Source organism: Vipera ursinii (assembly GCF_947247035.1).
Source record: "Vipera ursinii genome assembly, chromosome: 5".
In the NCBI taxonomy this organism is placed as follows: domain Eukaryota; kingdom Metazoa; phylum Chordata; class Lepidosauria; order Squamata; family Viperidae; genus Vipera; species Vipera ursinii.
In genome coordinates, this window is record NC_139518.1 from 95,216,811 (window position 1) to 95,233,819 (window position 17,009).

A 17,009-nucleotide genomic window follows, 5' to 3' on the forward strand; every position below is an offset into this window, starting at 1 on the left:
TGTCGATCAGAAGGTCGGCAGTTTGCCGGGTCGAATCCCAAGTGCCGCGTAACAGAGTGAGCGCCTGTTACTCATCCCAGCTTCTGCCAACCTAGCAGTTCGAAAGCACGTAAAAATGCAAGTAGGAAAATAGGGACCACTCCGGTGGGAAGGTAACAGCGTTCCGTGCGCCTTTGGCGTCTAGTCATGCCGGCCGCATGACCACGGAGACGTCCTCGGACAAGCGCTGGCTCTTCGGCTTTGAAACGGAGATGAGCACCGGCCCCTAGAGTCGGAAACGACTAGCACGCATGTGCGGGGGAACCTTTACCTTTACCAAAGTGGCGAACGAGCACAACATTACTCTTTCCTCTGTCCATTTGCTTTGCAAGTGAGAACAAGTCAAGAGCTCTCCAACTGCGACTCCTTTTTTTTTCCCCCTGCCACCTTTAGGGCTTTCTCGGATTTTGAAAAGTCGACTGGAAATGACCACGAACCGGGTTGTTGACTGGGCCCTGGGAGAGTACATGGCGTTCGGATCGTTATTGAAAGAGGGCATTCACGTCCGGTTAAGCGGCCAGGATGTAGAACGGGGCACTTTTAGGTGAGTTGTCAATCATCTGTTAAGTATTGGGGGGAAAAACAAATGAAACAAAAAAAGTTTTATGGTCATGTTGTCCCGCAGGTGCTTTTTTCCAACCCCCCCCCCCAAAACAAACTGACTTTGTTGGCTTTTCCCTTGAAAACATTTTGCTTCTCATCCCAGAAACTTCTTCAGTTCTGCCCGAGTGGCGGGGAATGGAAGGATTGCAAAGGATTTCAAAGAATATAAATCCTTCCATTCCCCGCCATTCAATCAGAACTGAGGGAGCTTCTTGGGGTGAGAAGTGAAACGTTTTCAAGGCAAAAAAACAACAACTAACAACAACAACAACAACAACAACTAAGAGCCCAGCTGCCTTTTGGAAAAGCACCTTTGAGACGAACATAAAGATTTTTTTTTTAACTAAGAGTTGGTGCTCATATTGGTCGGCTTCAAAGTTAGGGTGCGTTATTGGCCTGCATATTTTCCTTAACGGTTTGGTATGTTCGTTAAAAAGGGGACGCAAATTATATGGGCAGCAGGATACGAATCCCCGGATTCTAAATTGACTGCAAGAATTCTTAGAAGTGTCAGGAGCAGGATTTATTTATTTATTTTGCTTAACAGTAGAGAAGAGAAAAGGGACAGCGTGAAATTTGTGACGCTAGGACTGTCAATTTGTCTCAAAGAAATGACAATTCAGAAATTTGCTACTGCGATGATCGTTGGCTTTCCAAATACGATTTAGAATTTTGCTATTTCCAAAGCGGTAGCTGTCTCTCCGTACGTTTTGGTAAAAACGACAAAGGACCTTTCTACCTTACCGCTAACAGAAAACTTTTGTTTATTTATGGGATGAGGCCTCTCTGATTTATTCTGAAAACTAGAACGAAGCTTGGCATTCAAGTTTGCTCTTTTAAAAAATAAAAAATAAAAATAAAAAATGAGGTGAGTAGCGAACTAAATTTGCTCTCCCAATTGGCTTTTCACGGTCGTTCTCTCCCCTTCGACTCAAGCTGGTCTCGTTTTTAATGACCTTCATTTGTTGCGGAGCGATCGTTCGCTAAGAGCTCTTTGCTCGGCACGTTTGAAGATCAGAGCTCCTGGCTGCAGCTCGGGGAAGCATATGTCCACAGGATAGCTATTTTCAGGGTAATAACCCCTTTTTTTTCTCTTTCGTGGTTCTAGAAGTTGAACATATTGGTATGTCTCAGTCTGTTAGTCCTGCTCAGGGATTTAATGGATTACAGTAATTACTTCAATCGTCTCCGTTTTGAGAACGGTCCTCGGTGCCCCATTTTAAGGGTGATTAATGGCGCTCTGGAGGGCTCTCAGCAACGAATGTGTGGAGGGGGCATCGCAAAGAATCCGCTCTTTCCAGCTTGGGTCTTGAGGATTGCTTAAGGAAGTGGAAACCAAGGAGATGCGCTACAAACTGCTCATGTCTAAAAGCAATGAGTAGTAGAGTTTGGCAGCCGTAATTTGAGGGAAAGCAGCTCCGTTGTGCAATAGCTTCCACACTTCATATTTTATGGAGTATAACTGCTTACCCCGAAGAGCTTCGGGCCTTGCATAACAACGGTTCCAAAGTTGCCTTTGGTGGCTGAAGAGGCAGCATCAGTTCGCATGATGTTTAAGGGCTTCCTTCCATTCCTCCATTTTTATTTTTTATTTTAAAAAAAAATCTTGATGTCGGTATAATGACATCAGCTGTGCATTCACGCGATCTTCAGGATAGGGCGAAGGTGGGAAAGGGTGTGAGATTTCAGCAAGGAAAGCCCTCATTTAAATTGAACCTAAAGGAGGAACTCTTTCAGTTAAAGGCAAACCACGATATCTTGGCCTGAATCCACCAGGGGTCAGAGAGACTGCTCAACGAAAATTGTCTTTGGAGATTCTCAAATCATCCAGGTCATGGTTGTCCCAAAGGATACTTCTCCAAAAGACAACTGGACTTTCTTGGGGTTGTTTTTTTTCCCTTTGAAAAACGTTTCACTTTCTCATCCAAGTTAACCAACTTGGTATTGTGGTTTGGTATGCTGGTCTGACAGCCGCGGATAGGAAAGTATTACAGAGGGTGGTGAGTACAGCACGAAACATTGTGGGCTGTCCCCTGACACCACTGGATGACATTGCCAGGGCTCGCTGCCTTGGAAGAGTGAGGAAAATTCTCAGGGATGACTCACACCCTGGACGGTATCTCTTTACTCTCCTACCATCGGGTAGGAGATGCAGGAGTAGAGCCAGCCGCACCAACAGGCTGAAAAACAGCTTTTATCCATGGGCTGTTAGGCTCTTGAATGGGAAATAATCTCTGTGAACTTATGCAGAATTGATTTGGGAGGCCGGTGTGTGGTGTAGTTGGTTCACATGGTGTAGTAAGATGGAGGGTCTGTTGTCACTGTGTGTTGGGGGGTGGGAGCACAAAGGGAGGCCCAGCTAATCTCAGTGTACACATAGTTGTACTTTGACAATAAAGGTTCATTTCAAAAAGCAACCGGACTTTCTCATCATTTTCCTTTGAAAACGTTTCACTTTCTCATCCAAGAAACCTCTTCAGTTCTTGGATGACAAGCGAAAAGTTTTCACAGGAAAAAAAAAACACACAACAACAACGAGAAGAAAGTCCGGTTGCCTTTGGGAAAAGCAGCTTCGGGATTCAACGAAAGTTCTTGCAGCGCTACTACATTTCAGGTGCCCAAACAGTCAGTGTTTTTCATACCTCCGTTGCATTTTGTTTTTCAAATTCTTTTTCAACCGGCCTGCGGGAAAACCTTTTGTAGCCATCGCCACCATGTGCTGCATGATCAAAACGTCGACAAAAGGACTTGTGTTCCTATGAATCACCTTTGGGAGCAACAGGCTCCTTATACGGTCTGCAACAGCTCTCTTTCAGAATACGGAGTCTTGGGTAAGTTGGACGGGGTTTTTTTGGCACTATTTAGCTTAAATGGCTGTGCATGGCTTTGACAATCAGAAGGAACTATATTTTGATATTATGCCAATGTATTCATTAGATTTTTCTAAAAACAACAATCCACGAGGGGACAGGGATGAGAGGAAGGGAGGGCAAGACCTGCATGGACACGAACTGATGAAACGCCGCCAAAGAAGACAGGATTGTCTGGGGCGGGCATAATAGAACAGGCGAGGAAGGGAACGATGGGAGGAGAAAGGACGGTAAGACCCAAATGCGGACAGGTGGGCGCGAGGCAGTCAGAGCGATGACGGTTGGCTAGAGTGGATAGACCTATTACACGCTCAATGAGCAGAGTGCAGGAACAGCTAGGTTTATAAGCAGACTCTCCAACTTCCAGTTTTCACTCTGAAGACGTCAGCAGGGGACCGACGAAAGCTAAGGCAATAGATAGTTGTTTGTACAACAAACCGTTGTTTTTAACAATAAACTGTTGTTTTCACGTATCCCAGAGTTGGAAGATTTTGTACTTTCTAGGATAGATAGATAGATAGATAGATAGATAGATAGATAGATAGATAGATAGATAGATAGATAGATAGATAGATAGAGATAGAAAGATAGATGTGGAGAGAGAGAGAGAGAGAGAGAAAGAGAGAGAGTGTGTGTGTTTTTTATTGTGTTACCCCAGGAAAGAAACCCTAGCTCCTTTTCTATTAACATAATTTTAGGTGGCTACCATTGGGAAGGAAATATAAGATGCCAGAAATATTCTGCGTTGTCATATTAGTAATGTCAAACGTAGGAAATCAGGAGTCCAAACCATTCAATGAATATATAGGTTTATTGTATGCTAAAGCTCTCTACAAGAATCTGAACTGCTAACAGTCAGAGCCAATTGGTGGTATATAAGAGTCAGTGGAATTCAAGGAGGGCTGGATTTAGATCACTTGTGAGCACAAAGGGAGTTGAGACTTATAACACGTTTGACCCTTCCCTTGGCCTCAGCCTGGTTGTATCCTACAGTAATGCCATTATGGCCATTGAACTTGAAGTGGAAAATACATTCAAATTATCTTTCAGCATGATGTTCTCTAAATCAAATGCCATTTATATAGCATAGTAAGTTGTAAAAATTGTAAAAGAGACAAGCTTATGGTATGAGTGTTATGATGGGTATGAAAGTAGAGGAATAATGGCTCTAATGCGAGTGGTTTAATTTTTTTTAAAAAATGAAATAACATCTGCTTCCTGCAATTCCTTGAGAAAAAGAGAGAAAAGATGTATATTGCAGTAGGATGTAAAATTGCTGTAGCAAAATACTATTAATTAGGCAAAAGAAAGGTATGGAACTATTTTAACATTTCACAAATTCTTTTACTTGACTTTTAGGTATATTGATACAAAGATAGTTAAAAAAAATGGGCTCCTCAGATAAAAATACTGCTTCCATAACCTTTGCTGGGGCAATGCTAATGTTAAAATCCCTAGTATCCTTCTGATTGGAAGACATATTTAGTGATAATTGTAGAAAGAAGAAAGAACATTCTCAATTGCAGAAATGGTTTTGCTGTTGTGATTCAGGGTCAGCCTGGGGGTTCGGCAGTTGGGTCGGACGACTCAGAGGAGGAGGGGGGTGTTGAAGACCTTGCTGAGGGGGTTGAAGATCTTGCTGATGAGAGCCCTCAGCCAGGCCCCTCCCACTTGGTCACCACGGAGACCCAGCTGTGTGAGCCTGACAGCGTGGATGAAGATGACCCACAGCTGGCCCTGTTCAAGGACGCCCGATGCAGGAGGCAGTCAATTAGGAGTAAACAGAGGAAGGCAATGGGGCTCCTTGGAAGGAGGCAGAGAGAAGCCACGCCCTGAACTCTATATAAGGGGAATGTGTGGGAGGGCTGGTTTGCTGAAGGCAACCGCTTGGATAGTTCCTGTTTCTTAAAGCTCCTGTTTCTTGGTTTGTCTTGTTCCGTTTGTTTTTGTAGCAATAAATTTGGCAGGCATAATTCCAGCCTCTTGTCTTCTTGTAAAAGGGGTTGTCCCTGCCTTTTCTGCAGGGCCGGTAGCAGGCTGGTACAGAACATTTGCTTATTTACTTAGACACTGGTTGTACTTGCATTGAATTTGTCTAGTACCAGAGGTTGCTGGGAGGAGTGTGTCAACCCAAGTTGAAGAGAACTGGGACTTTGTCCATTGGATCAAGGTAGCCACTTGGGGACTGAGTCACCGGTTCTATTGGCATTTGCATAGCCCCAGGGGTTGCTGGCAGGAATGGCTCAACATAAATAGAAGAGAACTGGGACTTTGTCCGTTAGATCAAGTTAACCATGTTTTTAGCGCCTTTCAGCTCTGGAGATTATGACTCGCGGGTGGCAGGAATTCAGCTTCAGCAGCCTTTGCAGAACTTTTTCTTCGGCTGGGTTATCTCTGGACACCAAGAGTCTCCGCTAGGCAGGGCCCACTCCGATGACCAGATGTGTTCCCGCTGGCCCTCATGTTCCTTTGGCCTTGCGCCCACCGCCGGGGCTACCGTTATCACACTTCCTATCGGAGCCATGGCCTGAGCTCCATCCACCGATCTAGTCGCTGTGGTTGCAGCGGTAGTGACAGGTTCCTTTTTTTTCTCCATTTTGGGTCCTTCCTGAGTCTTTGTCATCCTCCCGAGACCCTGAAGAGGTGACAGGAACTCAGGAACCCATGAGTTTTAAATTGAATGTGAGTCTTGGGTGAATGTCATGGTTCCATTAGATGAAACTGTTTAGAAGAACTTCAAGGAAAAACTATCTTCCTTAGAGAATGTTTTATTTAGGAAGCAAAGTATCGGCACATACATAGGTGAACCCAAGACTAAAAATCCCCTCTCCTCGGTTACAAAGTTACAATTGCAATTCCCGCCCCAATTTACTGTCATAAATCACATTCAACAATTGTTACAAAATGCAGGCTCTCCAGCCCGCCAAAATGACCTTGATTCTCACAGATACGAATTGTTTTGGCTACCTGAGAAACTACACATTCCCGCCCCCACACACCTCTTCCTTAATCTAATATCTCTAAACTAAAATGTGGCAACGAAGACAAAATGAAAATGGCTTCAGTTCGGTTTGTCAGAGCATTGCCGGATGGTTTGCATCCATCGCGGAAAGGGGCTGAGTTACTTGGTACAAAATTCGGGGGTTTTCTGGAGAAGCATTTAAACTGAATAACGGGGACCGAGAGCTAATTGATACACAACATTTCTGTCCCCAGCAAACTAAAACTTAACAAGGTGGTTGGTGTTTCTAACATAGATGTTTGTACGGTGAAGAATGTTAAAATTGCTGTTAAGAAAAGTCAAGATTTTCATAGTGATACGCTATGTACACTAATCGAACAAGTGGTAAGGAAGAACTTAGCACTCAGGCACAAAACAGGTTGTGTGGAGAACAAACAGTGGGTCAGTCGAAAAAGACTCGGCCTACACACCAATGCACAGAGTATGAGCAATAAACAGGGTGAATTAGAAACTCAGGTAAATGAGGGCAGATCTGATATTCTTGCCATTGCCAAAACTTGACGGGATGAAACCCAGAAATGGAATATACAGCTAGAGGGATTTAAATTACTTAAACAAAGCAGACCTAATAAAAGCGGAGGTGGAGCTGTGCTATATATACAAGAAATAACTACATCTCTGCAGAAATGCAGCAGAACAATGACGACAACCGACTTGAATACATTGGGGCCATTATAGAAAGAAAAAAGAATGACATTGACATAGGTGTATACTACGGGCCACCCACAACAGAAATTACTTTTATATAAAAGAGTGTGACAATTTCTCTTGATAACAAACATCACTTTGAGGAAGACATAATAATTGTAGACAGTACTTTTTTGTAAAAGAAAAAGGTGCCGGAACTCACGCATGTCATACAGCCCGCCTTGCCTACCCTACAAGGTTCCATCCAAAAAAGGTGCCGGAACTCCGTTCTGAGCATTCTATGAGAAAAAAAGCCCTGGTTGTAGAATTCTCCAACTTTTGGGTAGGAGAGGCCACAATTCTATGGACATGATACGGTGGTTTTAGAAGCCAACCCTACGTTATATTTTAATTCCTTTTGACACTAACTTAATAATCCTCTCTCATTTCTTGTGTTCTTCAACTAGCAGTGAGTTAGCTGTTTGGAGCCTGGTAATGAAAAGGTACTGCTGTCATGCAGCCCAAGCTAAAACAGCTTTGCCTGTATAATATTGACATTAATTCTGTGAACTAAATACTGTTGTGTACTGGGTTTCTTGCAAGCAGGCAGCAAGACGAGAGAGTTCAAACAGGAACATTGCTTTATTGGATAACAGGAACTGAACTAGTAACCGAGGCTTCTATGCAGCTACTTATACTGCTGGCCACTAGGCGGCGGCCAAGAGGTTTGAAGGAACCTATTCCCGCCCTAGAGCCAACCAATGATCGTCCTGCAGACTGCCTGTCTGGGAAGCTAGCGACCGTTACACAGGCTCCCTGATTAAGCAATCTCAAGCAGCATTCAACGACACGGGGAAACAGCTCAAGTAAAAGGCCCAATACATTGCAAATACGATAAATTCCAGGAGGCCTTTCCTCTTGAAATAGTTTGCAAGCTTGAGTCTCTGCGGTCTGCATCATAAGTGACAAGTACATGAGACCTGTCAAGAGTTTGCTGGTGGGTTGAAGCTATGGTGACAGACTACAGAAGCCCTCAAGAACCACTATCTCAATTCTTGGGACAGTGTGAAAAATTGGTGGTTCCTGCAGAATGCAAGTGAGTGAATTGACCACATAGACCGTGGCATGTAGTCAATGGGGGGAGTTGAAATCAGTTGTAATCAGAGGATTTGCTGCCTGTACCACGAGCTCTCTGGTTTTAGGATGTATGTCTGTTTAATGATAAGAGTTACAGGAAGAATAAGAATTTCGGAAAGCAACATGACTCCTGTTGCAATGCAGTGTGTAAAGGTTGAGGTAGTTAGCTTTGCAATTTTTTTTAAAAAAAGTTATTTTCAATTAACTGTCAACTTTTATATTTGATGCCATTCATTCAGCATGTTTGCCTTTGTCAAGGGCTGTATCCAATTCTGCCTTTCAGCTATCAGCCTTTTTGTGACCCTGTAGTGTATTTTTTCACCCATATTATTATTATTATTATTATTATTATTATTATTATTATTATTATTATTATTATTATTATTATTTTGTTGTTGTTGTTGTTATCAATGATGATGATGATGATGATGTTCTAATAAGAGCCTTGGTGGAGCAGTGGGCTAATGCCTCCTTAAGTAACACAAACTGCCTGCAATTAGTGCAGGTTCGAGTCCCACCAGGCTCAGGGTTGACTCAGCCTTCCATCCTTCCGAGGTAGGTAAAATGAGGACCCAGATTGTTGGGGGCAATAAGATGACTTTGTAATAATGCCGCTTGGGTGTGTGTGTGAAAGCCCTAATAAGCAGGCATATACATAGAATGAAGTCTACTGCTAAGCTTGTAAGCCGCCCTGAGTCTTCGGAGAAGGGCGGGATATAAATGGAATTAAAATAAATAAATAAATAAATAAAATAATAGAATCTTAGTTTCTTTTGTTGCCTGTAGGCTGTTAAGGAACAAAAATATTTCCCTGTCAATCAGATTAAAATGTAACACAATAATATGAAACTAGTAGTCAGAAAAAGAAAAAAAAGCAGATAACCAAGAAACAAGCAACCTTTAACTAAAATATGAAAAAAATCAACTTTAACAAAGTATCTTTCTTTTTTTAAAGATTCAGTCTGGAATAATGAAGGATGGATGTTTCGGGCATTTGCTTAGGAATGTCTCTATGTCTGGATAGATAGATAGATAGATAGATAGATAGATAGATAGATAGATAGATAGATAGATTTATTTTTATTTTTATTTTTATTTTAATCCCATTTATATCCCGCCCTTCTCCGAAGACTCAGGGCAGCTTACAATCTAAAGCACAAATCAACGTGCTTAGCAATAGCCTTCATTCTATGTATATGCCTGCTTATTAGGGCTCCCCCCCCTGCAAAGCGGCATTATTACAAAGTCAGCTTAATTGCCCCCAACAATCTGGGTCCTCATTTTACCTACCTAGATAGTGAACTGAGGTCGGGTGGATTGGATTGCTAGATAAATAAATTTCCATGTCAGAGACATATTTTTATATAACTTAGCATTTTTATCCAATATAGTTGGGAAAGTTTACTGTTACGTAATGGAGGAGAATGCATCAGATAAGGATAGACTTTTTATATTTAATGCCAGTGTGAATGATATATTTGAGGGGTTTTTTTGTACATGTTTTTTTATTTTTATTATTAATTTTGGAAATAAAAAAATCCAGAAATGAAATCAGGATATGTACTGTATGTATGTGCACATACATACATATCCTGATTTCATTTTTGTAGTTTTTTTATTTCCAAAAATACTACATATATATGTAGAGTTCATATGTTATATATACTGTGTGTGTATAGATAGATAGATAGATAGATGGATATATATATATATATATATATATATATATATATATATATATATATATATATATATATATATATTTATTAATGGGATTTATATCCCGCCCTATCTCCCGAAGGACTCAGGGCGGCTAACAACAAAACATATAATAAGTACAGAAATTAAGATAAAATTAAAATTAAAATTAAAATCATGTATGTATGTATGTATATATATATATGTGTGTGTATATTATTCAAATTGCTAATAAAGAATTTGGGAGGCTAAGATGATCATTTCGAACTCTTTATGTTCTCGTCAGTTAGTCATACCCTTTATCTGAGATTCGAACCCGGGCTGATTATATATCAGGCAGTGTTTTAACCTCCTGAGCCACGGGTTCCTTCTCTCTTATATTAGCTGGAAGGCAAGGCAAATGTATGTTTTTAAGTATTTGTCAAGGCTTTTTGAATGGACCTTGCTAATTAACTCTTTCATTCCTGTTTTGGCCCGGCTCAGGGCTTATCCACAGGAACTAGTCAACTTATGACAGCTCATTATTTGTGCAAATTATTCAAATTGCTAATAAAGAATTTGGGAGGCTAAGATGATCATTTCGAACTCTTTATGTTCTCGTCAGTTAGTCATACCCTTTATCTGAGATTCGAACCCGGGCTGATTATATATCAGGCAGTGTTTTAACCTCCTGAGCCACGGGTTCCTTCTCTCTTATATTAGCTGGAAGGCAAGGCAAATGTATGTTTTTAAGTATTTGTCAAGGCTTTTTGAATGGACCTTGCTAATTAACTCTTTCATTCCTGTTTTGGCCCGGCTCAGGGCTTATCCACAGGAACTAGTCAACTTATGACAGCTCATTATTTGTGCAAATTATTCAAATTGCTAATAAAGAATTTGGGAGGCTAAGATGATCATTTCGAACTCTTTATGTTCTCGTCAGTTAGTCATACCCTTTATCTGTGTGTGTATATATATATATGATCTATATCTCTATCTATCTATCTATCTATCTATCTATCTATCTATCTATCTATCTATCTATCTATCTATCTATAAAACATGAACTCTACATATATATGTAGTATTTTTTCAGCTGTTGTGGAAGTAGCAAAGCAAACCAGGAAATGTCTGCCAAATGTAGCCAAAATCTCTCCCACAGGAAGAAACGTTTACCAGATGCTGTTGAATGCTTTGAAATGCTCCAATAAATAAAGGCCTGTGAAGGAGCCTCTCCGAGCAAGGTTGCTGCGTCCAACTTAGTCCTTAGTTCCGTTCGGCCCAAACCTCTTTGACTCCGGCACTGTCTCCTGTCCTCTAACTTGACTGCCCAGCGTATTATTCACTCTGTGCTTGATACCTTTAAAAAAAAAAAAGAACGAACGTCATAGATCGGCTCTTCCTAGCTGTTGTTTCACAGGTTAAAAAAAGAGAGAGAATTTCAGATGACTTGGAGCAAGGCTTGGCTCCTCCTCACTTTGCGGTGAAACCGTCGACTTTAGCTCACAAATGACATGGGAAGAGTTTAATGGCATCATCTTCCGAAGTGTTTTTGGATTTTGAAATGTAGTTTAACAGCCCTGGAATTTGTTGGCGGCCTCCTTTCCAATTTCTTATCAGAGCTCACCCTACTGTCTTCAGCTCAGTAAATTTAACATTGAGGACGGGAGTCAAAGAAAGTTCACCAGCTCCCTGCAGTGATGAACTGGATTTTAAGGAGCCCAGAATGATTTTTCCCCACATCATTCCTTCTTTCCCCCCCCCCCCCCCCGTATTTGCAAACTCAGGATCTAAGTGCGGAAAATGAATTCCCCACTCGGAAGTCTTATTTTTCCAGCTATATTGAATTATTCCCCATCAGATTTCCCCATCATTCTGGTAACTAGTTTTACTCAAATTTGTATACACACGGTCCTCTGTCAGCACAGGACATGGGCAGGTGTTTGTATTCTTATCCTTCCCTTTGACTTAAGTTGAAGATGAAGTCTTAACAGGCATCACAACAATCCCTTTGTACCCTTACCAAACCCGTGACCTATTTCGGTTCAAACACTTAAGGAAAAGATAGCTTGAAGGCAGAAGATGAGAGAGAGAGAGAGAGAGAGAGAGAGAGAAAGAGAAAAAGAGAAAGAGAGAGAGAGAGATCTTTTATCTGACAAGCATTGTCTGCCAAAGTGACACAGGAGACATAAAGACAAATAGCTCGGCGTTGTGCTGGGTTATTAAAAAAAAATTAGGTTAGCATCATTTCATGTTTTCATGAGGTCTCCAGCTCTGCTTGAAATCTTGTATTATGGGATGACACAACAGAGTGATGACAGCTATTCTGACCATTTCCTATTATTCTGCTCGAACAGGATCGTGCTGGTCATTATAATAGGTTTTTTTTTCTCTCCTCCCGTTCTTTTAGCGATTATGTAATGCCCCAGTTCATCCCCAGTGTCAATATTTTACCATAAATTTGTTAATCCTTTTGTCGAGAAGAGAGAGAGAGAGACAGAGAAAAAAACACACACCAAGAGATTCATTTAACATTTGACAGCATTCCAGCTGAATTTAGAATAATGTCTGCCTTTAAGGAATTGAAACTGCGCCAACTTTGGCCCTGTTAGCCGCATATCATGCATTAAGTATACTATAATTTTTTTCTGTCTTTACTCAAGTTAATTTTCTACCTCCACAGTTGATACTTCACCAAATACATGCAGTCCTTGCCTTACAACAGTTCGTTTAGTGAAAAAAGGGACTTCTGACCATTTCTCACACTTAACGATCTTTGCAGCATCTCCCTGGTCCCATGATTTACATTTGGATAACTTGGTAACTGGTTCATATTTATGACGGTTGGCGCGTCCCGGAGTCACCCGATCCCCTTTTGCGACCTTCTGACAAGCCAAGTCAAATGGGGAAGCCAGATTCACTTCACAACCGTGTTACTCATTTAACAACTGCGGTGGTTCACTTAACAAATGTGGCAAGGGGAGCGGTAAAATAAGGCAAAACTCACTTAACGAATGTCTCACTTAACAACATAAATTCTGGGCTTAATTGTGACCAAAAGTCGAGGACTACCCTATACTATATAACTAAATAGAGACTAGATTTATTCCTAAGAGCTGTCATGTTTTTTTAACTGATGTACAGATTTCCTAAACTGGTTTTGGTTTTGGTTTTGGTTTTGGTTTTGGTTTAGTTTTAGTTTTAGTTTTAGTTTTAGTTTTAGTTTTAGTTTTAATTTTAGTTTTATTTTTAGCTTGTTTTAGTTTTAGTTTTAGTTTGTTTTAGTTTGTTTTAGTTTTAGTTTTAGTTTGTTTTAGTTTTAGTTTTAGTTTTAGTTTTAGTTTTAGTTTCAGTTTGTTTTAGTTTTAGTTTTAGTTTTAGTTTGTTTTAGTTTGTTTTAGTTTTAGTTTTAGTTTTAGTTTTAGTTTCAGTTTGTTTCAGTTTCAGTTTTAGTTTTAGTTTGTTTTAGTTTTAGTTTTAGTTTTAGATTGTTTTAGGTTTTGTTTTAGTTTTAGTTTTAGTTTTAGTTTTAGTTTTAGTTTCAGTTTTAGTTTTAGTTTTAGTTTTAGTTTTAGTTTCAGTTTGTTTTAGTTTTAGTTTGTTTTAGTTTTAGTTTTAGTTTTAGTTTCAGTTTGTTTTAGTTTTAGTTTCAGTTTGTTTTTGTTTTAGTTTTAGTTTGTTTTAGTTTTAGTTTTAGTTTTAGTTTCAGTTTGTTTTAGTTTTAGTTTTAGTTTTAATTTTAGTTAGTTTTAGTTTTAGTTTTAGTTTTAGTTTTAGTTTTAGTTTTAGTTTTAGTTTTGACACAAAGGCTGATATTTCTGTTTCCGAAACTGTGATGACTTCTGAGCTGGAGGTGCAGAAGGTAGATTATTTTTGACAGAGAAACTATAAGGAAGGGTTTCTATTGATTAATAATGCTGGAGAGATATCTATTAATACCTTACTTTAGCCTTTGAACCTGGCCGGTAACTCTGTTTTCAGAGTGTCTAAGCGTGACAGGAAGTATTCAAAATGGACTGTAATTAATATAAGTTTTGATGTCATTTTTGTATAACTTGGCACTTTTGGTGCTGCTGCTGCTGTTGTTATGTTATTATTGTTATTCTTGGGATGGTGACATTGTTCAGTGGGTGCCATTCCTTCCTTCAAGCATGGAGCATTGGAATTTCATTTTAATGCATGCCATTGTGTATTAAGGCAAATGACAATGAAGGTTGTCTTATCTTATTGTGCTTAGCTGGGTTCTTGATGTTTTCCAATCGGGTTTCCCATCCTCCAGATGTTTAGCGCATGTCTGGCTACACATCAAGAGCTCAATAATTCCATCCTGAACCATAGCTACAGGTAGTCCTTGTTAACCGACTGCTTGCAGTTACAAAAATGGTGGAAAAGTAGCATTATGACCATCTGCAACTTTTGCAGGTTGTAAATGGAGCAAAGGAAAGCTGACATCCAATCCTAAGCCCTGTGGCAGTTTTACGATGCTTCGCTTAGTGCCTGATTTGCCGGTCGTGTTCTGTTCCAGCCTACGACCGGCCCTGTTTGAATGTCAGGGACAACCCCTTTTTATAGTCAACAGGCTGGAAAAAACCCAACCAAATTTATTTACAAAGAGTTCAAACAAGAGTTAAACCAAAAGTTCAAACAAGAGTTAAACCAAAAGTTCAACAAAGAGTTAAACAGGAATAACAGATCAGGACTCTAGCAGAAGAACTTCAAACGGTTGCCTTCAGCAATCAGCACCTCCCACACCTTCCCCTTTTATCAGCAGTCCCAAGGCGTGGCTTCTCTTTGCCTTCTCCCGAGTTGCCTCATTGCCTTCCTCTGTTCTGCTCTGCTGGATTGCCTCCGGCTCCTAGCGTCCCTGAATAGATCCAGCTGTGAATCGTCTACATCCAATACCTCGTGTTCACAGGGCTGAGTCTGAGGAGGAACATGACAGGAGGGGCCAGGCTGAGAGTCCTGCAAAGCATCAGAGCCTCCCTCTGATACCAAAGGCTCTCCAAACCCTTCCTCCTCCTCCTCTTCAGAATCATCAGGCTCAGCTGCCGGTATCACAGGCTGACGCTGAATCACAACAGGTCACTAAACAAGGGCTCCTTGTATTGCCCACTCTGGCACCTCTTGGGCTTAATAGCATCTTTTCCTTTCTTGGCTTAGGTTTTGAACTTGGTTTTGCGATGTCGAGTCCCAACGCGCTTGTCTGCTGGGAAGCTCAGTTCGGCGATTTTCACAACACAGCGCAGTGCATCATTGACCAGTTTATCAGTTCTGGGCAAGCCAAGTGGGTGCGTCACAATGGAATTGTCCTCCTTTTGCCCCATGGAATGGAAGGAATGGTAGGCCTTTCAGCAAATCAGAATAAAACTTCTGTGTTTTTTTTCTTTCTTTCTGCTGCTTTGAAATAATGCATTTTGCCATTCCTGTATGAATAGCTTTTTAAGATGTAGGAAGTTTTAAGAAGAGATTAGACACTTTTCCAAAATGGCATAGGGTCTCCTGCTTGGGTGGTGGTGGTGGTGTGCTTGGACTGGAGCACCTCCAAGGTCCCTCCCAACTCTGTCACTCTGCTTTTCTGTTATTCTTTCTATGATCATGTGTATCTACCCCATTAAAGCCCAAAGACAGTCCAGAATGTTATAGGACCACGGTGACGAACCTATGGCACGCGTGCCACAGATGGCACGTGGAGCCCTCTCTGTGGGCACGTGCATCCTCGCCCCAGTCCTAGGCCTTCAGCTGGGTTTTATAAAAAGTCTTCGCTTTAGGCCTCCGCCGCCGTGTGCAAAAAAAAAAAAAAGGTTCAATCAAGCAATCAATTTCAACTTCTCGCGGGAAAAAAAAAGATCTGGCAAAGTTGGAACTGATTGATTGAACTTTTTAGTCCCACCCATTCTACCGTTACCACTGCAGCCACGCCCACCCTATGGGCCACACCCATCCGATGGGCCACACCCACCCAACTGACCACACCCACCCAGCACCCTCACATCCTCACATCTTTAATAGTTCTCCCGTGGTGTGAATCTTTTGCGACGAATAAAAAATATTAGTGAAGAAGATTGCCAATGTTTTTTGAAGCGATTTAATATAAACTGGAGAGTAAGCCCCACTCGTTTTAGTAAGTCTGGAGGCTGAGAGATTTTTATGGAATTATAAAGCATTCCAGACTTAACAACAAACCCACTTAGCAATGAGTCACTAAGTCTGTGGGGCAGCCATCCGTGGTGGAGACTACAGCTTATACTCAACCGCTTGAATCCAGTGATATAAATTCACGTAATGATTCAAACAGGATTTCTACTGTTAAAAAAATCTTGCCGGACCAGCTTGTATATCTTGGGGGGGGTCCTTTGTTAGCTGTCGATTTTGTATTGCACTGTGCTGGAAGCAGTTCTGCCTGACATGGCAATTTTATTTGGATCTAGACGAGGGTAGATAATTTAAAGTTTTTTGTTTCTTTCAAATGATGTAATTATCAGGGTCCAGAGCATTCGTCAGCCAGGCCCGAGAGGTTCCTTCAGATGAGTAACGATGATCCTGACGCATTCCCTGTAAGTAGGTTTATTGATCGATTCTCACAGTTGCCACCTCTTCAAGCTGCCGTTTCATTCTCGTTAATAATGTTTCCTATCTAACACTGGTTTTAGATCATCAATGATATTAATTGAGCAGGCTTCAGAAAAGAAAAGCCAATGTGTAACTATCTGGTGGATTAAACATTGCAATCTTTTGACAATGGAAAAAAGAAAAAAACCCACTGCTTATAGTCATTAAAATCTTCCTTGCTAGGAAATCAATAAAATCACAACCAGGATCACCAACATATTAGTAAAATGCAAAATGCTTATGGACAGATAGAGGGCCAATTCATACCTATTATTTCCCTGAGGCAGGAATACAAAATAAAAGCAAACAAGACCTCATCGCCACCACTCAAATGATCTGATCTAAGCAGAGTTGCCTCACGTGATTTACAATAGGTTACCCAGAGCGCATAATTTTAATATTTTCAGTCATCCCATTTACCCAGA

General features: G+C 40.8%; 1 protein-coding gene across 2 annotated transcripts in view; it reads left to right on the forward strand.

Annotated features, from left to right (window-relative positions):
* Positions 1-17,009, forward strand: part of OGDHL (oxoglutarate dehydrogenase L) — a 59,468-nt gene that overhangs the window by 34,273 nt on the left and 8,186 nt on the right. For both annotated transcript variants that reach the window (XM_083364188.1, XM_083364189.1), the window contains 4 exons: positions 433-583; positions 3,346-3,473; positions 15,136-15,314; positions 16,458-16,529. In XM_083364188.1, the coding sequence (XP_083220314.1) occupies positions 433-583; positions 3,346-3,473; positions 15,136-15,314; positions 16,458-16,529 (530 nt within the window). The remainder of the gene's footprint in view (positions 1-432; positions 584-3,345; positions 3,474-15,135; positions 15,315-16,457; positions 16,530-17,009) is intronic.